At 47.6% G+C, this 25,490-nt stretch overlaps 2 protein-coding genes across 7 annotated transcripts in view; one reads left to right on the top strand and one right to left on the bottom strand.

Annotated features, from left to right (window-relative positions):
* The window catches only part of MORC2 (MORC family CW-type zinc finger 2), a 42,906-nt gene extending 38,676 nt beyond the window's left edge, over window positions 1-4,230 (top strand). The window contains exons 25-26 of one of the 2 annotated variants that reach the window (XM_058656975.1): window positions 2,671-2,850; window positions 3,950-4,230. In XM_058656975.1, coding sequence (XP_058512958.1) covers window positions 2,671-2,850; window positions 3,950-4,018 — 249 coding nt within the window. In that variant the 3' untranslated portion in view covers window positions 4,019-4,230. Of the gene's footprint in view, window positions 1-2,670; window positions 2,860-3,949 lie in introns of both variants that reach the window. The other variant, XM_058656974.1, reaches the window with a different exon arrangement.
* A 19,689-nt stretch (window positions 4,231-23,919) lies between these two features.
* Window positions 23,920-25,490, bottom strand: part of OSBP2 (oxysterol binding protein 2) — a 110,723-nt gene continuing 109,152 nt past the window's right edge. For 4 of the 5 annotated variants that reach the window (XM_058656983.1, XM_058656982.1, XM_058656984.1 and 1 more), the window contains 2 exons: window positions 24,285-24,517; window positions 23,920-24,138 (listed from right to left, as the gene is read on the bottom strand). In XM_058656983.1, coding sequence (XP_058512966.1) covers window positions 23,993-24,138; window positions 24,285-24,517 — 379 coding nt within the window. In that variant the 3' untranslated portion in view covers window positions 23,920-23,992. The remainder of the gene's footprint in view (window positions 24,139-24,284; window positions 24,518-25,490) is intronic. The other variant, XM_012928951.2, reaches the window with a different exon arrangement.

The following is a 25,490-nucleotide window of genomic DNA, read 5'->3' as shown; positions in this document are numbered from 1 at the left end:
CCAACTTTTTCTCAAGAGCCAGTTAGCAATTTTTGGCTTGTGGGTTTTCTAATTTATGACAACTATTTGGGTCTGATGATGTAACATGAAAGGAGCCACAGACAGTGTATAAAGGTGAGGATACGGCTGTGTTCCAATAAAGGTTTATATGCAAAAACAGGTGGCAGGCTGATTGGGTACAGAGTTGTGATCTGTTGTCCCTAATGAGGCAACTTGGGTGCAGTACATTTGTGTAGAATGGGTGGTTGGGAAATGCAGGTCTACTTGTGAAAGGTCAGAGATGAGGGAATAGAAGTTGGAGACAGAGTGGTGGGAATGGACTAGTGGGTAAAAGGAGTGTGTTAGAGGTTGTTAAGAAAAAGTCATGATGGTAGGCACGTCACAGGTGGCAGGAAGCAGATGCCACGTGCTGCCCTGTGAGAAGGCAGGGTTGCTGGCAAAGTTGTTAACCAGGAGAGAAAAGCAGGGTGACTGTCAGGAAGGTGAGGAGTGGAAAATTGTGTTTTGGAGGTATACCAGCTCTGCATTTCTAGTGACGTGCAGTGGACAGGAAGAGATTGGGGACTGGCACTTGGCAAGAGAGGAGGAGGAAGCCAGGAATAGAGCGGAGGGTTGGGAGTCACCTGCCAAGTGGAATGCTACTGTGATCGGAACAGCCGGGTTTTCTAGGTGACGGTGTGTAGAGAAGAGGATGGAAGGAGTTGTAGAGTTAGGATAGGCAAGATGGTGGGCCCTTAAATGGCAGCCGTGTGCTGAGAGGGTGGGTTCATCTCCATTCTGCCTTCAGAAAGATGACACTAGAGGTGAAGGAAAACGATGTCTGTGCTCACCGTGAGGATGCCCTGTCGCCCTGCGAGGTGAGGGCCTGGGACTGGATGAGAAAGCTGCAAGGTGGTGGAGCTCATCACAGCAGCTCCACGATGTTTAGGTCACAGGCATTCTGTAAATCCCAGGCGTGACCAGTGACTGGTAGGCTGGTGGGGGTGGCCTGGCATCTCTGGCCAAGTCACATTTGTTGCTTTTGGCTACAGGTTGCTGTCAGACTCAGGGCAGGCAGGGCCTGGGTACAGTGGGATCGCTGTACCCAGGAGGCTCAGCTGCTTGGCCCCAACCAAGTCATGAGCGTCTTTGGGTCTAAAAATAGTGGAGAGAGCTTATTTTTTGTGAAGGGAGGATGAATACCAGCCTATCAGCTTTGTCCTTCCAGTTTTAATGTCTGAAATCACTCAGGCTTTTATTTTTTCACATCAGGAACGCAGCAGAGTCTAAAGGTCATGAGATGCTTCTCACTCTGTAAATGGCCATTCTTTCTCCATCGTGCCAGGCTGGCAGGCCTCATCAAAGCTCTGATCCATCTTGGTCATCAGACTATCAGATCCAATTATAATTTTTTTAAATGAGCTTACAGTTAGCTCAAAATAAAAAGTAAAAAAAAAAAAAAGACTAGTGGAAACCACATGAAGCGTGCATTCTTTGGAGCCCGTTGGAATATTTGCACTGCCTGGGTAACCAGGTCTGGCGAATGTTGTTTCTTCTGCCATCTTCGTTCACAATAGTATTTTAGATCAGAATTACATGGGACACGTACACAGTAACAGTTTTTTTTCTTAAGATTTATTTTTATTACAAAGTCAGATATACAGAGAGGAGGAGAGACAGAGAGGAAGATCCTCTGTCCGATGATTCACCCCCCACGTGAGCCGCAACGGGCCAGTGCGCACCAATCCGAAGCCGGGAACAAGGAACCTCCTCCAGGTCTCCCATGCGGGTGCAGGGTCCCAATGCATTGGGCCATCCTCGACTGCTTTCCCAGGCCACAAGCAGGGAGCTGGATGGGAAGTGGAGCTGCCGGGACCAGAACCGGCGCCCACATGGGATCCCGGGGCTTTCAAGGCGAGGACCCCAGCCGCTAGGCCAGCCGCCGGGCCCACAGTAACAGTTTTAAAAACAGCAGCCTGAAGCCTGGTGCCAGGCAGCGTGCAACTTTACAGAAGTGAAGCACTAGAGTTGGCAGAGTAACAGGGGCTAGCCAGGACTTCCTGGTTCATCAGAGTGGCCTCATCCATCATTCGTAATCATTGGGGAGATGTAAATAATTGTTATGTATTTATCAGATACTAAAATTTTGTTCTGTACAACATTCCACTTGAAACAAGTATTCTTCTACCTTCCTACATTGTAACTTAATATTATCCTACCTTTGGAGGTTGCAAGTATTCAGTTAAAAGCTGATTCTGAAAACACTGTCCTCTATCCAGATCTGCTTTTAGTAGGTACTTGATAAGTATTTGTGGAAGAGAATTTAGTCCTGATGTTGTTGGATGTAAGTTGGAAATGAACTATTGCGTTTTTGAAGTTAAGAAGCTGTGACTGAGCTGGGGAAGTGATTTTGTTGTCCTCTTTGGTCAGCTAGAATGTTCATCACCATTTACTCATGGCTTGCAGTAGCACTTTGCAAGAATGCTTTTTCTGTGTGATCTTGTTCTTGACCTCTTAGCAGGCCCATGAGGGTAGGGACTTGAGGTCTCCCTCTGCGACCTAAAGAAACTGCTTGCCCCTGTGTCTCAGATGTTGCTTGGATGGAACCCATTGGCAACGTTTGTGCCTGTCTGAGGGCCCTGGGGAGCCCTGGGAACTCAGGCTCTCCTCCTCTGACTTCCCTCCTGACAGAAAGAGTACTTCAAGCAGTATGAGGTCGGACTGCAGAACCTGTGCAATTCCTATCAGAGCCGTGCCGATTCGCGGGCCAAGGTGTCTGAGGAGAACCTGCGTACATCCGAGAGGAAACTCCGCGAGACCGAGGAGAAACTACAGAAGCTGAGGACCAACATCGTGGCTCTCCTGCAAAAGGTGCAGGAGGTGAGCCAGGCAGCCCTCTCATTGCAGCTGGACCACCTGGTCTCTGGGAGGGGGGTCTGGGCACTTCTTCCGCCCTTCTCATCACACTCTGTCCATTCACAGGAATGTGTGGGTCCAACCCCGACTGCACAGTGTCGTGACCAAGAGGGCTTGAGGTGGTTGGTGTGGCTGTGTGGGCTTCATCCCAGCCAGACCCACTGAACCTGACTTTGTCCTTTGTTTAGACATTCTGATGTACAGCCTGGTTTGAGAACCCTCCAAGCCATAAAACAAAGAAGTTCTTGCTTTCCCAGATGACTGATGTTCAGTTGGGCTTGGGTAGCCTAAAAGTGGGGAGTGCCCCTTGGGGAGAAGCTAGGCTAGATAAGATCTTAGATATGTTAGATAGGCAGGATAAGATCCTGGGGATGTGTTGGGGAGGAGACAGGCTAGCAGAATAGTCTGCTGATGGTGGGGGTGCTGTGAAGTAAGTAAGAGATGAAACTGGGGTGGCCCCTTGGCTAGTATGTTCAGTGAGGGCCGGTGAGGGTGTGATATTTGAGCTGAGATTGACAGAAAGGCATCATGTAAAGAGAAGGTCATGAGCGCTCCCAACGCAGAGGGATAAGGAGCAGGATTTGGGGCCTTAGTAGGGAGCTGTGAAGGTGGCGTGTTCCTCCTGGAGAGTGCCTGGTGGAACATGGGCTGGTCCTTAGCCTGGTTAGTGGTGGGAGCCTTAAATGCAGATTGGAGCCTGCAGCAGGGAATGCTGTGAGGTTTCCAGTTGTCTGGGTGAGACCCAGTGGTAGCCTGGACCTTGGGTGAGGAGTAGGCAGGCACATTTGTAGCATGTGAGGGAAACTTATGTAAGTAAGCTAGGAACGCAGGGTGGAGGCAGGGCAAAGCAGGGAGTGTGGGAGTGGTGTCTGTCCTTACAGGGGGCAGGGACAGGAGGAATGTGATCAGGACAGGAGGCTGGCAGCTGGGGCGGGGAGCAGGAGGGGGCAGCGGGTGGAATTGGCTCAGCCACAGGAGCTTTGAAAAGGGTGGAGGGGAGGCCACCCCCAGCTCTCCCAGCCCCCCTGCTGACCTGTGCCCCTCTCTGTTTCAGGACATAGACATCAACACAGACGACGAGCTGGATGCCTACATTGAAGACCTCATCACCAAGGGGGACTAAATTTAGGGCCGGGAGCCCAGACATCAGCTCCCCTACTTACCTGCCCCTCAACACAGCAGCTTTCTGGGGGTGGGGGTGATCATTCATGGATTGCGGACTTACCTTGGTTTGATTCATGTGGGACATTTGTGCTTTTGGAGGGAAAGTTACTCTTGATTCTTTGAATCTTCCTCCCTAAGTTTATAAATATTTATTTTTTAAAAGAAACAAGATGCTGTGGCTGCTGTGAAACCATACATTTTTGGTGTGACTGTTGGGCAGAAGGACAGAGAGAGATTTCTTCCCATTTTTGCCACACCAGGTTGCCAAGCCTGAGCCATTTGAAACTCCTGGCATCTCAAGATGATGGCGAGGCCAGTGCCATCTTGAAGTTGGCCGAGCTCCAAAGGCAGGAACCTCCCAGGTATCCTTCCCAGAGGACAAGCACTGTAGTCATCTCTGAGATGGGGGGAGCAGGGGGAGGCCACAACCCTGCCAGAGTGGCGTTCCCCTCAATGGCTCAGAAGCAGGAGATCCCACAAGTGGGCTGTGCTTATGGCAGGTGCAGTGTTGGAGGGCCTCTCCTTGCAGCTCCCCTGTCTCAGAAAAATGAGGGACCGGAAGTGAGCCCGAGCAGCTGGGAGTCATCTTGGCTGTGGCCCTGTCCCCAACAGCTTGGAGATCAGCTTCTCCCATCCACCACCCGAGTTGTCTCTGAAAGAACGACTTCCTTGTTTAACCTTGGACAGTGAAGTCTCTTGCCTTGGTGAACTCGAGCCCAGGTTGAGGAATAGACAGATCCAACTCTGGTCAGGTCTTTGACCTGGCTAACACACTGAATGTCTGAACTCCAAAGAATTCCTCAGGGAAGGAGCTTGCGTGTGAAGTCACCCCGGTGCTGAGCTGGCAGGGGCTCTCAGGTGCTGCTGGTCGACCTGGAGCACTGCTGCGGCTTTTCCTACTTGCCTTTGCCGGGTACCGCCCCCCCCAGCCCCTGCCCCAAGCCACCTTGCAGTCCCTCCTCTGGAGCCAGTGGGTGGGTGGGGGAGTCAGGGTTCTTCCAACCACAGAGACTGCAGAGGCAACTCTGTGGGAAGCAGCCCTGGCCTTCCCTGTCCAGTCACAGCTGCGGAAAGCTGTGTGTCTCCAGCAACCAACTTCTCAGGGTCAAAGACAAAAGGCAAGACTTGCTGAGTTTTTACTCTCATGGCTTACAGGAGAATTCTGGGTCCATTAGTTCCAACTCTCATCCCACTCCTACTTGGATTTTTGAAGGCACAAGAACTATGACCTTCTATGATTGGTCTGATGCAAAACCCCTTGGGTGAATTTCCAGCGTCTACCAATTCCAGGCTAGCGGTGGCCTCCCTGCCACCCCCTGATGTCTGCCAAAGACTGGAAAGCAGAGCCCGATGCTGGTCCCTTGCAGTTGGAGATCTTTTCCCCACCTGGCGTGCATGGCCAGAGCACCTGAGACTGATGACGTCTGGGATTTTGCAGATCACAACCCCAGGAGAGCATCACTTGGGCGGGGAGGGGCTCGCCTCTGGAAAGATCCTCCAGGCGTCTGGGTGTTCCTTGAGAGCTGGTGGTTCTTGCCCCTCTTGGCTCTGTTGGTTCCAGGCAGCATGTGGTCCATTATTGTTCCCAAAACCTGTTCTAACCTGAAAGTTGATTCTGCATTTTTACCAGTGGGCAGTGACTCAATTTTTAAATTTATACACATGTAATCGAACTGTAATATTGTACCGAGCCCCCCGGATACAGTCTTTTCTTTTTCAGTAAAATTGAGCACTTCCTTCCTTCCTTTCTACTACTGTGGTGTCTCTGTCTTCAGTCTGTAGGGAAAGACCGAATTTCCTCTGTTTGAGCTTCAGCCTGTGGATGTGCCCACTCTGTCAGTCTAACCGCAGCTGTGTGGGATGCAGCCTGTATCCCAGGCACCGTTACAAGCAGGGTTCCCCCACTCTGCTTTTCCTGGGCATGCCTCATGGGGAGCTAACGATGACCTGGACGAGGTTGTGGTGTGTGTGTGGTAGGAAGATACTGAGGACACGCAGGAGCAGCCACCCTCACTTCAGAGTGTTAAATGGGATACAGGCCCATGGTGAAAGTTCAGACAGTATGAAGGGCTGGACTTCAAAGAGCAAGATTCTGTCTTCCTACCTGGTCCCCAAGTTAGCATAGCCATCCTGTGTGCATCCACTCATCCACTTTGGCCTTTCTGTTGGTTTCTCAAGTAGCCTGCCTTGGAACCTGTTTCTGAATAGTACATTTTATGAGTCTGTTTGGGTCTCAACAAACTGCATTTCATTGATTTGAATGTATTATTTAAAATCAACTTAACATTTGAACTCCTAACATTTTATGAAAAATGCCATGATGAAAGTGTGTTCTGTCTTGCCTCTATACATAGTGTAAAGGAAATGCCAGTGGGTATGTTAGAAGCTGTAACAGTGTGGGCATTTGGTGCAATGGCTGAGGTCACTTGGTTCAAATCCTGGCTCCACTTGTACTCAGAGAGGCAGCAGTTTAGTCCCTGCCACTCAGGTGGGAGAGCTGGATTGAGTGCAGTTCCTGGCTTTGGTCTGGCCCCGTCTTGACTGCTGTGGGCATTGGGGAACTGAATCAGTAGATTGCTGTCTATACACTTTCCTATTCAATAGAGGTTCTTGCAAGTTCTAAGAGACACTCCTAGATTCCAGATAAAATTTTGGTTTCAACTCTTAACTAGCCCACCCCTCCGCACCTGCTTGTCAGTATAACGATATTTTAGCTACACTAATCTGAATGGTGAAAAGTGGTTCTTTTGACATTCATTTTAAGTCAAAACGAATATCTGTGTCTCCGTTTGTCTGGCTCGGGACTGCCTGTCATTTCCAGTCGTGGGTTAGAGGTCCATTTCATTGGGTGGAAAAGGAGGCAAAGTGTTCAGAAGAATGCGTGTGTGAGAACAAACCCATCCCATGTCCCAGAATTCAAAACCTCTCCACTATCAGGATTTAAATGCTGCAGATTGACACAAGAGGATCACGTATCTGTTTATTAAAGGCAGGTATGAATTAACAGGAAAACTGGTTTCCTCTTCCATTTGTTCAGATGACTTTTCTTTTTTCTTTTTTTTTTTTTTAACCTTCGGGTCTCATTGGGTCCAGTTTCCATGCCCGTGACCTTCAGCAGGGCTGTTGAAGAGTGGCTCTGAAGACCAGTGTTAAACCTGACAAAGTATTATACCTCTTCAGTTTCCTAGAACTCCAGGCTTGGCCTGGGGGGGACTGTGCCTCTTTTTTTTTTTTTTTTTCCCCTTTGGAAAGATACCTCTTTCACAGCTGGTTCAGGTGGTGGTGAGTGACCTACTAATAGTTGCAGAAATTTGAAACATTCTCAGAATTCTGGAGAGTTCTGGCCTTTGTTGGAGATGGAACCTCTGAAGATAGATCCCTTTGGAACGGCCAAGTTGCTGTGGATCTCAGCTCGGCCATGGAAGGCAGTGCCCCAAAAGAAAATGCCTCGGACCTGGCACTGTATTCAAGTGGCTGGAGTCTTCACCTTGCATGCGCCAGAATCCCATATGGGCGCTGGTTCGTATCCCAGCTGCACCACTTTCCATCCGGCTCTCTGGTTGTGGCCTGGGAAAGCAGTAGAGGACAGTCTAAAGCTTTGGGACCCTGCACCCATGTGTGAGACCTCGAAGAATATCCTGGCTTCAGAGCAGCTCAGCTGCTGCCATCACACCCACCTGGGGAGTGAATCAGCAGATGGATAAACTGTCTCCTCTCTGTAAAATCTAATTTTGCAATAAAAATAAATCTTTGTAAAGAAAAAAACTGCCTCTCCCATGGCAACATTTGAGGCCTTGAACTTCGAGCTGGGTGTTGTTGGCACTGCTGGGAACGGCCTCTCCATAGTGAGCCAGGTGTGAGGGGAAGGATCTGCCCACGCGCATCCCGCTCGGCAGATGAGACGGGATGTCGCCACCTCTGTTTTGCAGACCACTTGTCATCTGGTAATTTGTGGTGGGTCAGGACCTGACCAGGGCTACTCACGGATCCTACAGGATTTTTTTTGCTCCTTCCAGCTCACAAAGCTGCCGCCAAATCACTGCCCACCCTGGCTGTCTGTGAAATGATGAAAGTTTTGTAGTTTAGTCAAGGCAGGAGGTTGATTGTCCACCTGAAATCCATCCAGAAGCCGTGGGCAGCCCCAACAGGCTGCTATAATTTACTGCCTGCCCTCCCTCCCCAACTTCACTTTTTCCCCCTTGGTTCAAAGTTCTAGGCTCTCTGTCCCCTCCCCAAAGTCCCACCATTATAAACCCACCTGTCCCTAGTTAGGTTTGGGGTTGCTGTGGTGGGGCAAGAGATGAGAAACCTGTGTGGCCGTCTGAATTTCTTACTCAAAATCATCAGCTCCCACGAGAGCACACCGTGCCTCAGGGTTGACAGTTCTCACCTGACCCAAAGGATGAGGTCGGGGGTCTAGCACCTGGTCGTTATCCTCTCGGATGCTTTGGGGCGGCCAGCTGATGGCCCTCAACCGCTAAGGGCCAGCTCGGGATCTACCCGTGGCACCTGCGGGGCGGGGCGTGCTGCATGCCCCACACAGGAGCGGCAGACGCTTCTGGAGCCTGACGGAGCTGAGGGCGCAGTGGGGTGGACGCTCCTGGGGTCGGGGAGCTCAGCTCCTGGCGTTTGCACAGCCTCCGAGGGTGCACTTGACCCACACCCCAAAGAAAAAGAGGAGCCCCACCACACACCCCGCCGCTGCGTTCTTCAGAGAGTGCAACTGAACTTTTTTAAAACTTTTTTTTTTTCAGTACTTTTCTAACTGGTTTGGAGTAGCTACAAGGCAACATTTTGTTTTTTTCTGCGAAATGTAAGGCTTGGAAACTGCTTTTTCCCTCTCCCCCTTTTTTTTTGTTTTGCCAGCCCAGTCCTGGAAGCTCAAACGCGGAGGCCTCTTCGGCTCCCCTGAGGCCGGCTATCCACAGGTTTTGAACTCTGCTTTCTGGTGTTTACTGAAACATAAGCAGTTTTCAATTTTGGCGTATCCTCTGTCCCTTCCTCCGCCCTCCACAAGCGTTCTCCTCCATTTTGTTGGTTTTTTTTTCTATTTGGATGTGTATCAGCTGCCGGATTGGAAGCAGTCTTTGTTTTCTTTCTTCCTCTGTTGATTCAGTGGGCCACTTGGGTCATGGTCCATGTTACTCTTCATCGGGTGTGGACCCCTAGGGGTCCAGAAGCTGCTACAGAAAGGCCAGTCCGGAGGAGGCGTCCTCCGATCAGAAGCACAGGTGAGGACTACGCGTTGAGTGTATCGGTTGTCTTCTAATGTTTTTCACTATTTACTCCTTTCCAAGATTTCTTCTTGGAATGTATTCTCTTATGTGAAATTTTAAACCACTTTAATCTGCTGCCATATCAATCTTAAAAGTGCCACTGGGAGTATAATTGTATTGGCATTAAATTTAAATACAAGTTTCAGGAGAGCCAATGTTTTTGTAGTAACTTACTTTGAAGGATATGAAATGGTATCCCATTTGTTCAAGACTTCTTTTAGATCCTCCAATCAGATCTTACCATTTCTGCATATGGATTTTTTAGCTTTCTGTGTAAATGCATTCCTAAATGTATTCTGTGTTCTTGTCACTTGCGCTGTGATGTTCCCCTCCCATCTCTATTGCTCACTGAGTATTAATAAAATGTTTTTTAGCTAACATAATGTTCTTTATTGCTCACTGTTAATGCAGTGATTTAATTTGTGAGCTCTGGAAGTCTTAAATAACCCTTTAAAAAAGATAGATTTATTTGAGAGGGACAGAGATCTTCTTTTGCTGGTTCATGCCCCGGATGGCCTCAACAGCCAGTGCTGGGCCAGGCTGAAGATAGGAGCTTCATCGGGGGCTTCCAGGCAGGTCCGTGGGGCCATCTTCTGCTTTCCCAGGCCATTAGCATGGAGCTGATCAGAAGTGGAGCAGGTGGGACATGAACTCTTGCCCATATGGAATGTTGGCATCACAGGGATCAGCTTTGCCCACAATGCCAATATACATGTCCCAAAATATAGAACCCTTTTGTTGTAGACTCCATTGGCAAACTTAGCATTATACCAGTTTCAGCTAAATGCCATTTTGTGTTAGTTGGAACTGTTAATGGACACGAGCAGTCCATCTGTTTGGAATGTTCCCAATCAGCCTCAAGCAGGTGATGCTCAGAGGAAAGATTTACTTACTGGGGACAAGGAGACAGTGGGAGGCATGGGGCCAACAGAAGCAGTTTGAGGGCAGGGGGCTTTCATAGTAAGGGTTAGGGGAGTGTCCAGGTTATAGGGGAAAGAAAGCCACAGGCTTCCTTCTATGCTCAAGCCACACCTGTCTTCACACATTGTATGCTTAACAGCCTGACTCACAGAAAGGTTCCCTTGTCCACAGTGGTCTGGCAGTCTGAATGCAGTGTCTCAGAAGGGAGCTCCAACTCTGGTTAGTCTCAGAGTCTCTCGCCCCCATCCTGGCTCCTCCCGCTCACGTGGATGGAAGTCTACCTGTGCCAGGTGAGCACTGGGTGCTGGCTGTTGGCTTTAACAAATGGCCTTCCTGTGTCAGAGTGTCCCTAGCACCTGTGGCCGCTAGTCCTGTCAGAGCCGGCCGCCAGGGGGCAGCAGCCACACAGCCTGGCTGGGTTCTGGCAAAGCGCCTTTCTAATTACAGAAACTGGGAATTCCACGGGGAGAAAGCCTCTTCTATATGGTTCCTTTGTAGTTGTTCCTGAACTAAGGATTCTAAAGCCTGTGATTTTTCTTGGTTAAGAGGCGTCCACACTGGCAAATCAGATTTCCATAGAATAGGTATTGGTGATGGTTTCATAAACTCAGTGGCCCCTGAGAAAAACCCAGACCATATTGGCTGTGATTTTATTTTATAGGAACTGGTTTTATGTTTTCCTGAGAGCTTCTTCCTAAAATTTTACCAGGATAGTGGTCTATGTCGCTCGCTACTGGCTGAGATGGGGCGGGTAAATAAACTTCCGCATCCTGTTGTAAAAGCTCTCCCCCACAAATTAATAGGAATTGGAGCAATATAAGGTTGCATGATACCTTGTAAATTTCCAGGACCAACACATTTTAACTTCTTTGTACTAACACGAAGCATAGTGGCACTCATTGCACCTACGCCCTGAGCCCACACTCAGCAGGTTCTGTGGGCCAATTAGAAGGCCATTCCTTATTTGAAATAACTGAAACATCTGTCCACTGTCTAATAACCCAGAACATTTTCTGCCATTGATGGTCAATTCAAGAGTGGGTTGTTTTCCAGCAGATGTAAAAGAGTTGTCAAATTTACTAATTATTAATTAATACTACCAAATTTATTTATAAATTTATTAATACTACCAAATCCCAATTCGTTTGTTGTTAGAGAAACTAGGCATATAATATGGCAAAAGCAAAAGTTGTGCAATTTTTTCTCGTGCCTTAAAAGCCCAGGTGCATGGAATTGTAATCACAGAAATTTCTCCTTTATAATCAGAATCAATAACCCCTAAATGTACTTTAACATTTTTCAAGGTGAGACTACCACGCCTGATTATTAAGCCAACCATTCCTTCAGGAATGGGTCCAAAAATTCCAGCGGGCACTTTACAAGGACGCTGGGAGGGTGCAATAGTGAAATCCTGGGAGATACCAATGTCGAAGGCAGCACTTCCAGCAGTAGCAGGCTTTAAATCTGAAATGGTTGAGTGGGCGTGAACTGAACAAGACACTGGTATGCTGCAGACCCCTGATTGTTCAGGGCCTGGAGCTGACGCCGCCAGGAGTTTCCCCGAGGCAGTAATTGGCCATTGCAGTCTGTTTTGGATTTACAGTTTCTTGCCCAGTGTCATCCTCGACAGCACCTGGGGCATATGCCAGGGGTATTATTGTTACCAGTATCAGCGCCAATTTTTGGAGTTAAAGAAGGTGCTTGGCATTGCTTACGAAAGTGACCTAGCTTGCCACATTTGCCTTCATTTGCTTCTGAACAGCAAAGGTTTCTGTCGCTGCTGAACGGGCAGGATGTTTGAAAGTCCCTATGTTACTGCAAGCTTTTAGGTAATCCAGAAGATCTCTCTCTTTTATAGGACGAATAGCAGCCTGACAGTTCTCATTAGCATGATCAAAGGCTAGTTGTCGGAGTAATAGTTTTCTAGTACTGGCTTCCCTAACCTGTTTTTCTATGGAGTCAGTCAATCGTCCTATAAAGTCAGCGTAAGATTCTCTGGCTCCTTGGATGACTTTTGTATAACTGCCTGCAAATTCAGACCCGGTGTCAACTTTCTCCCAGGCCCACAATGCTACGTCCTGTATATGAGTAAACGCAGCTTGAGGTAGTTGTATTTGCTGATCTATTGTACTCCACTGTCCATCTCCCACCAGCATATCATAAGTCAGTTGTCCCCCCTTGGGGAATTGTTGACCTGCTGGTCCTAAGGATTGCAACTTTTCCTTAGCCACATCACTCCTCCACATCTTCCACTGGGAATATTGAGAAGGAGAAAGCGCTAATTTTGCTATTACTTCAAAATGATAGGGAATCCAGTTTGCTGCTGAGCTCCAACTTTTTAAATATTCCATGCATATGAGAAGTGGGTCCATAGGACACATAAACCTTTTTAAAAGCTATGATGGCATTAAGAGACTTCTGTGTTTCCTTTTAGTTAAACATGTGTTGCTTACTCAGTGGCACATTATTTTATCAAGGTGCTACAATTTGTTGTTGATGTTGTTGTTATTGTTGCTGTGATTGATGTGGCTGTTATGAAATGATGTCAATCCGAAAAATAGTAAAAAAAAAAGTAATTTTCTTTGATGGTTTAATCATATTATGTCCCATTAATAGGAGTATTTTCTTTTTTAAAAAATGATGTGTTCAAATTGTATGAAAGGCCCTTTCTTTGATGATGATTGTCATGGTTTTTATTTGCCAATTTGTTATGATAATATTTTTGTTGATTAGGTATTAGAAGATGAACTAACCTTCCATTTAAGGGATATAGAATATATTGTCTTGATGTATTATCATTTTAAGTTTTGCCAGGCAAGACTTAACAACATTTTGTCAAGAATCTTTCTATCTTTATTTATGTGTTAAGCTGCTTTATAATTTTACTTTGTAAGTTGCTTCTATCATTTTTGGTATTTGAGGTATAATAATGAAATATGTTAACAAAAAAGCTATGATGGCATTAAAATCTAGGCTTTCATATGTAGGTTGATTCTTCTTTTTTTTTTTTAAAAAAAGATGTATTCATTTTTATTGGAAAGGCGGATATACAGAGAGGAGGAGAGACAGAGAGGAAGATCTTCCATCTGATGACCCACTCCCCAAGTGAGCCGCAACGGTCGGTGCTGCGCTGATCCAAAGCCGGGAACCTCTTCCAGGTCTCCCACGCGGGTGCAGGGTCCCAAGGCCTTGGGCCGTCCTCGACTGCTTTCCCAGGCCACAAGCAAGGAGCTGGATGGGAAGTGGGGCTGCCGGGACCAGAACCGGTGCCCATATGGGATCCCAGCGTGTTCAGGGCAAGGACCCCAGCCGCTAGGCCACGGCGCCGGGCCCGGTTGATTATTTTCTTGACTAAGTGTAGTTGGAAAAAGCAGTCGCAATTCACAAGGCCTCTGGGGAATATCGGGCATTTGGGAATGTCTTTGATCAGATTTAAGGGTGAGGAGGTATAGGCTGGTACTTAACGACTCTTGTATCTCATCCTCATCTTCCTCACTAGAGAAATCCTGTGATTTGACACTGGAAAGTTTGTTTTTCTTAGTTCCAATTTCATTTTCTTCCTCATCTGTGCTGTGAGGGATCCCCTTTCCCCATATAATGATGGCCTCCCCAGTGAGGGGAGTCTATCACGGATTCCCCTTCCTCATCCTCCTGATCTGTACTGTGAGGGATCCCCTTCCTGGCCATATAACAGTGGCCTCCCCAGTGAGGGGAGTCTATCACGGATTCCCCTTCCTCATCCTCCTGATCTGTACTGTGAGGGATCCCCTTTCTGGCCATATAACAGTGGCCTCCCCAGTGAGGGGAGTCTATCACGGATTCCCCTTCCTCATCCTCCTGATCTGTACTGTGACAGAGGGGAGGAGGAAGAACTAAGCCAGAACATGAGGGCGCAGAGGGAATGGTATGAGACATAGGTAATATTTTCTTATTTTTCCATATAGGTTTTTCCATCATTTCCCCATCTAACTCACAGTCATCAGAGGAATCCGTGTCTTCCCCTTCTATAATTGTGATAAAAGGCTGCGCTCTAGACTTGTTCTGATCCATTATTCCCACTCATCTCTTGCTGAGGGAGTCTCTGTCACGCTTGCTTTTCTTTCAAGTCCCTTGTTCGGGCGGCAGCTGGCCTAGCGGCTAAAGTCCTCACCTTGAACGCTGCACCAGGATCCCATATGGGCGCTGGTTCTAATCCCGGCAGCTCCACTTCCCATCCAGCTCCCTGCTTGTGGCCTGGGAATGCAGTTGAGAATGGCCCAAAGCATTGGGACCCTGCACCCATGTGGGAGACCGGGAAGAGGTTCCTGGTTCCCGGCTTCGGATCGGTGCAGTACCGGCCATTGTGGTCACTTGGGGAGTGACTCATTGGACAAAGATCTTCCTCTCTGTCTCTCCTCCTCTCTATATATCTGACTTTGTAATAAAAATAAATAAATCTTTAAAAAAAAAAGCCCCTTGTTCACTGTCTGGCAGTGATGCGCTTGGTGTATGGAGCCGATGATAACACACATGGATGGTTAGTAGGCGAAGTTTATTAGTGACATGAGGCTTTTATAGACTGAGGCTCACACAGGATAAGGGAGGAGGTATTGAGCAGCTTACGTAGTTCCCATAAGCCTGTCTACTTAACCCATCAATTGTTTCCATACCTTTGTTTGAAACTGTATTTTTTTTGTATACCCAATCAAGTGTTCTCATTCAAATGATATCCTATCAATTGTTATCCTATGTTCACTGTCCTTCTACAAATCACAATGTCCTCCTACAAATGATGATTTTTATTAGATGTTGAGTAGCAGCAAAGGAGCACTGTGTTTATAAAGTATTTGTAAAGTAAGAAAAGTATCTAACCTACAGTATATGATCATCTGCTTTAGTACTTACACAGTAATAGATCATATATAACTGTCATGTCATCATTTCTAACACAGCTGAGAACCTTTTACATTGTTGATCTCTGTTGAAGTATTTCCTTAGGACTTGGGTTCATGTTTCCTAGTTTCACTGATTTGCATTTTTGCGTATTTCGGATTCAGCTTTACAAGTTATCTGTATTACATCCTTTTTTTCTCCCACTGTTTGGCATATCTACCCCCCCAACTTTTTTTTTAATGTTTACATAAACTTTTGATAGAAATCTTTTATTTTAATGTGGCCTATTCTTTCTATGGTTGTATGGTTGTCATTTCTTGCAGTCTAGAAACCCTTCCCTACCACGCAGTCTTCAAAAAATATAGTTCTGCCTTCCGTGTATGGATTTGGAATTAAGCAAGTTTGTTGCTGGCATACACATTCATAATTTTATGTGCTATTATTCCATCTGTAGATTCTTTTGAATATTATATCATGTGTGAATATGATTTTGACAATTTCATGGGTTTTTTTTTTTCTTACTGCGTTGCCTTCAGCAATGAATATAAAGGTGGGGAGGGCATAGTTTTTGGTTCTCTACAGGAAACCTCCTGTGCATGTGTGTTTATCAGTCATCAGACTTGGATGTTTCCTTCCACTCCTGACCATATCATGGATGCATGTTGAATTTTAAGTGTCTTCTGAATGCATTGAGATGGCCACCTGGTATTCTCCCATAATTTGTTAATGTGGTGAATTAATTTTTGTCAAGATAGATTATTCTTGTGTTTCTAGAGTAACATGGATAGTTTCTAGATATTGTTTACATTTGGTTTTGAGTTGTACCATTACAGGTGAAACTAGTTTGTAGTTTCTTTTCTCATACTGCCCTTGTTAGGTTTTTGTGAAGAACTTCTGCCTTCGTATTTTGGAATACTCTTTTTTTCTGCTACCTTTGAAATGGTTCCTTGTCCATCTGTGTCTACAACATTTGGCCTGTTTGTGGGGTTTTAGTTTTTAAAAATGGTTCACTATTCAGATTTTTCTATATTTTTGAGTCAACTTTGTTTTTTTTCTAGGAATACCTTGTTTTTAAGATTTTTTTTTTTAATTGGAAAGGTAGATTTACAGAGAAGGAGAAATGGAGAGAAAGATCTTCCATCCACTGGTTCATTCCCTAAATGGTTGCAACAACTGGAGCTGAGCCAATCCAAAGCCAAGAGCTGAGAGTGGGTGCAGAATCCCAAGGCTCTCGGGTCATCCTCCATTGCTTTCCTAAAGCATAAGCTGGGAGCTGGATGGTAACTGAAGGAACCAGGACACACAAGTGCTCATATAAGAAGCCAACACTTTGTAGTTGGAGGATTAGCCAGTTGAGCCATCATGCTGGCCCCAGGGATATCTGTTTAATCTCAGTTTTAACATTTGTCAAAGTTTTCATAATCAGTATTTTATAATATCCTTAGCATCTGTGTATACATCTTCCTTTCTTTCCCAATATTATCTTTTGGTTCTTTAATCTCTTTCCTCCTTCCATCCCTTCTAACATCCTTTCTACCTCAACCTCATCAATCAGTAATGCCTTGACCCTCCTCATGTATTGTTTTCTATTTCATTCATTTTCTTACCCTTGTGTTTACCTTAATGCTCATCTTCTCGCATAAATGGGATGTTTAACTCCTCTTCTGGCTTTCTTTCATACATGAGTTGTTGATGCTACAAATTTCCCTTTATTGCTTCTTATGTGTTTTGAAATATGTTTTTTTTGTATATTTTCTGAGCTTTATTGACATTTATTTCTTGATGTGTTAATATATCCTCCTGCCCCCAGTGAGCTCTATTGCTGATGTTGAACTCTCTTCACTGTGATCTGAGAATGTAGCCTAGGTATCTTTTCTTTGAAGTTTATCGAGACTTTATGACTGACCCAAATACATGGTTAATATTGATAAGTGTTCTGTGTGCATTTTTCCAAATACATAGTTTGCAGTTATATGTAGTATCCTGTAAGCTCCCATTATACCAGATTTGTTCATTGTGGGGTTTGAACTCTAAGATGATTTTCGTCTGAGCTCTCATTACTGGGAGGGGCATGTTACAGTCTTTCATTGTGATCCTTGCCATACCTAAATGGGGGTTCCAAAAGTTAATGGACGATGGAATTGAAAGATAATGCAGGGGCCTGGCATGATGGCTCAATTGACTAATTATTTGCCTACAAGTCCTGGTATCCCATAAGAGTGCTGGTTCATGTTCCAGCTCTCCACTTCCCATCCAGCTTCCTGCTTGTGGACTGGGAAGGTAGCAGAGGATGGCCCCAAGGCCTTGGGACCCTATACCCTTGTAGGACATCTGGAAGAAGTTCCTAGCTCCTGGCTTTGGATGAACTGAGTTCCAGCTATTGCGACCATTTGGGGAGTGAATCAGAGGATGGAAGATCTTTGTCTCTCACTTCTCTCTGTAAATGTGCCTTTCCAATAAGTGTAAATAATTATTTTTTAGAGAAGGATAATGCACAATTTCCATGGAATGTTTTGAAGCCTGTTCCTTTTTACTAGTGATTGCGTCATTTTACTTTATAATTAGTATGTTTTAAAGGTTTACTTTTTTGAAAGTCAGTTACAGCGACGAAGTGGTCTTCTTTGTGTTGGTTCACCCTAGGCTAATGCCAGGAGCTTCATCCGAGTCTCCCACATGGGTGGCAGGGGCCCAAACAGTTGGCCTATCTTGAGCTGCTTTTCCCAGGTCATTGGCAGGGTGCTGTATTGGAATAGCTGGGACACGAACCGCCTCCTGTGTTGGATACCAGTGTTGCAGGCAGTGGCTTTATCTGCTGCGCTAAGACACTGACCCCTTAAGTATTTTGAGATGTTAAGTGTTTTTGAAAAGTGGCTTTTTTTCTTCTGGTAGTCCATGCCCAATTATTTTTTGTCTTAACATCCACTTTGTCTCTATACTTACATTCTGTGTCTATTCCTGTAAATAGCATATAGCTATTTTTATTCCTCATGGTTTTTGGTTACTTGAAGCACTTAGGTCATTCACATTTTAGATAATTATGGTTGCTGTCCTCTCATTTGAAAGCTTCTCCTTTTCTGCTTTCCTGCCAAATGAGATTTCTTCCCTTTGCGTGATAAGTTTCCTCCACAATGATTTTAAAAATTATTTAGCGTGATAATACCTTAATAATGACCTGTAAGTCATATTATGTAATATCTCATCAAGATGAAACTTCACAAGACACTGTTAACATTGTAAATGTTCACAAGTTTTTGTTGGGTTCCTGAAAGAGACTTCAGAGGTACTAATATTTTTCTCTACTTGGGAGATTTAATTTCATTGACTTCTTTCTTTGAGGGTGGCTCTCAGTTGAGACTATTGATGTTCTTTAAAATCTTTTTTTTTTTTTCAATCTGTTGGCTTTTAAGATTCTGATGTCTAAATGGTCTGGTGGCTTTATCAGCTGTGTATCTTTTTATTTGCCCTGACTAGGATTTGTTGATCTTGATTGTGTATATTGGTGTGTTTCGTGTGTTCTTAGAACATTTCTGGGCCACTCACTTCAAGGATTGCTCCTCCATTCAAAGAAAATCTTCCCCACCTCCGCCACCCCCGCCCGCCCTTAGGAGCAAATCAGGTATGCATGGGACCTTAGCAGTCCTGTCTGTCAACTTGCCTTTTCTCCTCTCATGCAAAGCTTCCTGACATTAACCCATTCTTGCATCTCTTTAGCAAACCCGAATGAGGCATGGATTTACCAACGTGGAATACAGTGTTTGGCATATGTGGTTGGATGCTGTTTGATATTGTCCCACTTGAAATTATGAGTCTGTTTTCTCTGCACGAGACTGCACTGCCTGCTTCTTAGGTTTTTAGCACTGTCTTTGTTGATTTCATTCTTGAAGTTATGCATGTGACCAGCTTCATGAAAATAAATAATATTGGGGATGAGGGGATGATCGTCTCTGTCACTGCGGTTCTAGAATGTGTCTCTTTGGCATCCTCCCCCACTCCTCCCGTGTCCAGCCCGGAGACACAAGAACCTCAGAACTAACCCCTCTTCACCTCCTGGCAGACTCTGCCCTCTTCCACCCCCGCAAGCCTGTGGGAAGCAACCAGGCTGACTTCTAGAACCTGTGGAAGACAGGAGCTTCGTGGGCCCTTAGGCCCAGCTCTCCGCCATTTCTTTCTCTTAGCTCCAGAATTGTCACCCCGCGCCTCTGCCGTAGCTGATCTGCCAGGCCTGGAATTTGTTCATACTACAATTGTGTTTTGAGGGATTGAGGGTACTGGACAAGACTCTTCATTAAGGGTAAGGGGAGGCAGTCACTAAAGTGCAGTATATGGTGGGCCAGGCAGGGGGAGCAGGTGGGCCAGGCAGAAAGCACAGAGCAGCACAGAATTGCCCTAGCTCTTTTTTTTCTTTTTTATGGAGGACAAACAGAGAGGAAGATCTTCCGTCCAATGATTCACTCCCTAAGTGGCCGCAACGGCCAGTGCTGTGCTGAAGCCGGGAGCCAGGAACCTTTTCCGGGTCTCCCACACAGGTGCAGGGTCCCAAGGCATTGGGCCGTCCTCAACTGCTTTCCCAGGCCACAAGCAGGGAGCTGGATGGGAAGTGGAGCTGCCGGGATTAGAACCGGTGCCCATATGGTATCCCGGGGCGTTCAAGGCGAGCACCTTAGCCGCTAGGCCACGCTGCCGGGCCCCCAATTCTTTTTCTTTTTTTTTAAAGATTTATTCATTTTATTACAGTCAGATATACACAGAGGAGGAGAGAGAGAGAGGAAGATCTTCCGTCCGATGATTCACTCCCCAAGTGAGCCGCAACGGGCCGATGCTGTGCCGATCCAAAGCCGGGAACCTGGAACCTCTTCCAGGTCTCCCACGCAGGTGCAGGGTCCCAAAGCATTGGGCCGTCCTCAACTGCTTTCCCAGGCCACAAGCAGGGAGCTGGATGGGAAGTGGAGCTGCCAGGATTAGAACCGGTGCCCATATGGGATCCCGGGGCGTTCAAGGCGAGGACTTTAGCCGCTAGGCCACGCCGCCGGGCCCCAATTATTTTTCTTAAAAATAGTTTTTTAAATTAATTTTACCTGAAAAGCATAGTTAACAAGGAGAAAGCAGGAAAAACAGAAACCTTTCATCTGCTGGTTCACTCCCCAAATGGCTACAATAGCTGGAGCTGAGCCAATCTGAAGCCAGAAGTCAGGAGCTTCTTCCAGGTCTCCCACAGGAGTACAGGATCCCAAGGACTTGGGTCATGTTCTGCTGCTTCCCCAGGCTATAAGCAGGGAGCTGGATGGGAGGTGGAACAGCCAGGAAACAAACTAGCACCTGTATGCAATGCTGGTGCCACGGGCAGCTTAGTCACAGAGCTGGCTCCAAGTCCTCAAGTTATTTAAGAATTAAAAAAATGTTGAGAACCTGGCACGGTAGCCTAGTGGCTAAAAAATCCTCACCTTGCATATGCTGGGACCCCCATATAGGCACAGTTCTAATCCTGGCTGCTTCACTTCCCATCCAACTCTCTGCTGTGGCCTGGGAAAGCAGACAAGGACAGCCCAAAGCCTTGGGACCCTGAACCTGCATAGGAGACCCAGAAGAAGCTTCAGGCTCCTGGCTCTGGATCGGCTTAGTTCCGACTGTTGTGTTGTGGCCACTTGGGGGTGAACCAGCAGAAGGAAGATCTGTCTCTCTGAATCTGCCTTTCCAATAAAAATAAATAAATCTTAAATTTTTTTTTTAAAGATTTATTTTGTGCCTGGCAGTGTTGCCTAGTGGCTAAAGTCCTCGCCTTGAATGTGCCAGGATCCCATATGGGCGCCGGTTCTGGTCCCGGCAGCTCCACTTCCCATCCAGCTCCCTGCTTGTGGCCTGGGAAAGCAGTTGAGGACGGCCCAATGCTTTGGGACCCTGCACCCGTGTGGGAGACCTAGAAAAAGTTCCAGGTTCCCGGCTTTGGATCGGCACGCACCGGCCGTTGTGGCTCATTTGGGGAGTGAATCATCGGACAGAAGATCTTCCTCTCTCTCTCTCCTCCTCTCTGTATACCTGACTTTGTTTGTTTTTGAAATATATTGGTGGAATTTTGATAGGGATCATGTTGAATTTGTAGACTTAAAGCTGATATAACTGAGTTTGCCTGTTTGTGACAATGACATTTTTTTCCTCTTAACTTGGGTCTCTTTTCTCATATCCAGAAAGGTCTTTTACATGTTTTATATCTCTTTCTAAGATCTATTATTTACTTATTACACACACACACACACACACACCTCTTATCTCCTGTCCCATGATTCACTTCCCGTACGTCTTGCTGTGGCCAGGGCTGGGCTGAAGCTGAGAGCTGGGACTTCAATCCAGGTTCCCCCTAGAGGTGGCAGAAAGCCAGTCATCTGAGATATCAGCTGCTTCCCCCTCGCAGGGCGCACAGCGGCAGGAAGCTGGGGTCAGCAGCTGGCTGGGAACTGAACTCTGAGATGCTGCCCAAGTGTCCCAGCCGTGTGCTAACCACTAGGCACGATTGAATGTACTCTGTGGTCCCTTGCGGCTTCTGGTGGTGGTGGTGGTGGTGTTTACATTTTCTACTCAGTGGTAGCTGGGGTAAGGAGTTGGACCATCTGTGTCCTGATCAGAGTGGATTATTCCAAATGTGTCAGTGTTACTCACTGCTCAGAGTTTGCCTTTCGCCCCAGACCTCTTGAAGTCTCTTATGTTGTCTCAAGTGAACTGGCTGTTGTCACCTCTGGCCTTTGCCGGAATGGCTGTCCAGTCCCTCCTCTTGCAAGCCCTTGCCATTGCCCTCTGGGATGGCTCCATCTTAGGGTTGCCTGCTCTTGCCAGTCTTGTGTAGCTGCTCCACATCTCTGAGGGCTCCCCGAGCGGCCCCCTCCACACAGACAAGGACGCATCTTTGGGGGAAGGAGTTCTGTAGGGCTGGGGGTGGATCCCGTAGTGTGTGTGGGGCAGGGGCACTGAGGCAGAGGGTCAGCAACCTGCCCTTTAACACCACCCACTCACCTGCAGGTGCTAGCAGTGGGGAGGAAGGCCTAAGCCAGCCAAACCACTAGCTCCTGCTGGGTTCTTAGAAGCTGATGATGGTGTTGCTTGGCAACTCAGGCAACACAAGCAGCCTAGGTCACACGGAACTCTGAGTGTGGGCGCTGCCGCAGCCTTAACCCTCCTCTACTCCAGGAACTGAGATGGGTGGTGCTGTTGCTGGCTGCAGCACTCCCAGAGGAGGGGCACATCTGGGTTCTGGTATGTGTCTAGAGGCCGCAGCATCAGGGCAGATCCCAGCAGAGCTGTGACCAATTCTGCCCTCCTGCGCCCTTCCCCATCATCTGATTTTGATGTAGCTACAAGACAGATCTGGGGTCAGACTGGTGGAAAACACCAAAGCCAAGGTTTGTTTTTCTTTATTATTTGTGAAAAGGTGCCCGCTGTCACAGAACAAGGTACATCCCACAGCTTCAAGGAGGCCCAGTGGGGATCCCTGGCCCATCCCACCCCACCCCACCTCACCTCACCCCACCTCACCTCTCTTTAAGTGGGCATCGTAAGGCATTTCACGCATTGGTGTTTTAACTTTTTTTTTTTAATATATATATATAAAACAAAATCCATTGTGGAGTAGAAAGAAAACTCCCAAGTTGAACTTGCAGGACTAAAAGGGAAGTGGGGGAGGGGCTGGAGGAGTGGCCATGGTGGGCCACAGTTGTCAGAAGGTTCTGGAAGGGGGCATGACAGGAGGAGGGGAGTGAGAAGGGTACAGTGGTCAGGAGCCAGACTTGGACAGGTGCAGCGCCCTGTCTTCATTTCACTTTCACATACCATAGAAATTTAAGCAAAATAGCTATTTTATATATATATTCATATATATTATTTATATATATATAAATAAATTAGGCAAATAAGAGTTTGGGGGGTGCAAAGATGGGGCACCCCAGAGCCACCTGAGGACGAGGTGGGAGGCCGGGTTTCTGGTGCCTGGGTCACCAGCCCAGGCCAGAACTGAGGGTTGGTTGGTTATTGCTGATTTGGGACCTGTTTCTCAGGAGGATGGGGAGCACCTGCAGGCCATACCTTCTGGCCCGTTCCTGGCCTCTTTATGGTGAGGGGAGCTGCCCCACCGTGGCCAAGGCTGGACCAGGGGCGGCTGTCCTCAAATCAGGGCATTCCCCGACAACGGGGGTGCTGTAGCTCCTACAGCAACCTCCAGCGTGTTCTCCCCGAGGGGCCGGGCAGCCCACTTCTGCTCTGACCTCTGTGGGCTGGTGCGGAGTGCATGGCTCAGACACCAACCCCAGGGTAGGGGTGGGGAGACCTTACAAAATACTTCTGACTCAAGAGGGGTCTGGCTTCCCAAAGTCTTAAAAAAAGAAGGGGTTCTTGCCAAGAGAGTTGTGTGGCAAGAAAGCACACTTGGAAAGCTGTCTGCTGAGTGTTGTACTAAAAAACAAACAAACAAACAAACAAAAAAAACCAGATTAGTAAAGTCAGGGCTGGAAAGAAATGCAGGCTGTATTATTCTTATTCTTTTCCTTTAAAAAAGTCAAAAGAGGCTCCCCATGGGAGGGGCCAGTTCCTCCCTAGGCTGGAAGTTGGTGACTGGGGCAGCCCATGTGGCCCGGGCCAGCAGGCCTGAGTTGTGGTCCCTGGGAGCTGGGGTTCCCATAGGAGCCCAAGCCTCTGAGGGAAGCGGCTGGGGTGACCCAGAGCACGTAGAGGCAGGAGAGAATACGGGTCAGCCCTTCCTCCTCCCAAGCCCCTAAAACAGTGTTTTTCTTGAAAAAAAAGAAAAAAGAAAAAGGTTTGGAGGGGAGTGGGCTTTCAGTAAGTTGAATGCATTACAGGAAAAATGAGCCGCCTGTGTTTGCCCCTCAGAAGATATTGGGGCACATGTACCAGTCTTGCTTCTCCTTGGCCTCCCAGTAGCCGCCTTTGTACACGCAGGCCATCTCCCCGGTCAGCGGGTCCAGCCTCTTCTCGAACCAGAGCGGGACGTAGGTGTCCGCCTCCTTCTCTGCTGGGCGGGCAGAGGGGGCCGGGACTGGACGAGGGGTATGCATCTCCGCGCCGCCCCCGTCCCCGTCCCCCTAAACGTCCCCCTCTCTGGCAGGGATGCCCCCCAACCTTCCCCTTGTTGGGGGTGCCCTCCCCTGCCGGCCTCACCTTCCTCGGAGCCGCACACGCGCCCCGGCGCGCAGGCCTCCAACCTGCGGCGCCTGGACAAGCGCTGCTTCTCCTCCAGCCTCTGCTTCTCGGTGTTGGCTTCGTCCCAGCGGCCCTTCTCCATGAGCCGCTGGTCCGGCCGCAGGCGGCTGTCGGTGGGCGCCACGCCCTCCTCTTGCTCGTTGAGGGTCAGGGCCAGCTCCGAGAAGTAGTACATGTTCTCCGCATTCTCCCTGTCGGGGACAGCGCACCCTGGCTCCCGGCTGGCCCCCTTCTCCACCCAGCTGTCTTGCATACAGGCCTCACACCTTTCAGTGAGGGTCTGCTGTCCACCCCCACGATTGATTTGCCACCTGGGAATGTTATCAGTTTCACCCCAGTCAGCAGAAAGCAGCTTCCTAACGCCCTCACGGTTAGGGTGATCCTGTGCCTGTGGTTTTAGGTGCAAGCACCCTTCTCTCCATGCAGAACAGCACACCAGAGGTCTGGCCATTGTACCCACTGTTTGGGCGCCACACTCTGTTGATCCTGTCTCAGGTTTCTCTGCCTTTAGTAATTTTGCTTTTTATTTTCCTACTTTGTCGGGGTTCAGTTTGCTGTTCAAACTTGTGTTGGCACCCATATGAGCGCCACTTTGAGTCCTCATTGCTCCACTTCCTATCCCACCTCCCTGCAAATGTGCCTAAGAAAACAGTGGAAGATGGTTTAAGTACCTGGAACCCTGCCAACCATGTCAGAAAGCCAATGGAGTTCCAGGCTGCTGGCTTCAGCCTGGCTCTGCCCTGTCGTGTGGCGGGTGTGAACCAGCAATGGCAGATCTCAAACTCTTTTAAATAACTAAATCTTAGGCCAATGTACAGGCATAATGTTAAGCCAGCACCTGAGATGCCAGCGCCCCACGTAAGAGCCAGTTAAGGCCCTAATGGCCACCCTTCCAATCCAGCCCCCTGCTAATGTGCCTGGGAAAGTGGTGGAAGATGGCCCAAGTGCTTGAGCCCCTGCCACTGGTGTGGGAGACCTGGCCGTTGCAACCATCTTGGGAGGCAGACGATGGAAGATCTGTCTTTCCCTCTCCCTAACTCTGCCTTTCAAAGAAACAACGCATCTCTTAAAAATCTTGCAAAGATGAAATTAAGACTCTGAAGTATAGTTTTGGCTGTATGTTGTGTCACTTCTGCTCCAGAGTAAAAGTCGGGGACTGTGCGC

This window comes from Ochotona princeps, chromosome 29, assembly GCF_030435755.1.
Source record: "Ochotona princeps isolate mOchPri1 chromosome 29, mOchPri1.hap1, whole genome shotgun sequence".
NCBI lineage: Eukaryota > Metazoa > Chordata > Mammalia > Lagomorpha > Ochotonidae > Ochotona > Ochotona princeps.
This window is presented reverse-complemented; position numbering and strand designations above follow the sequence as displayed.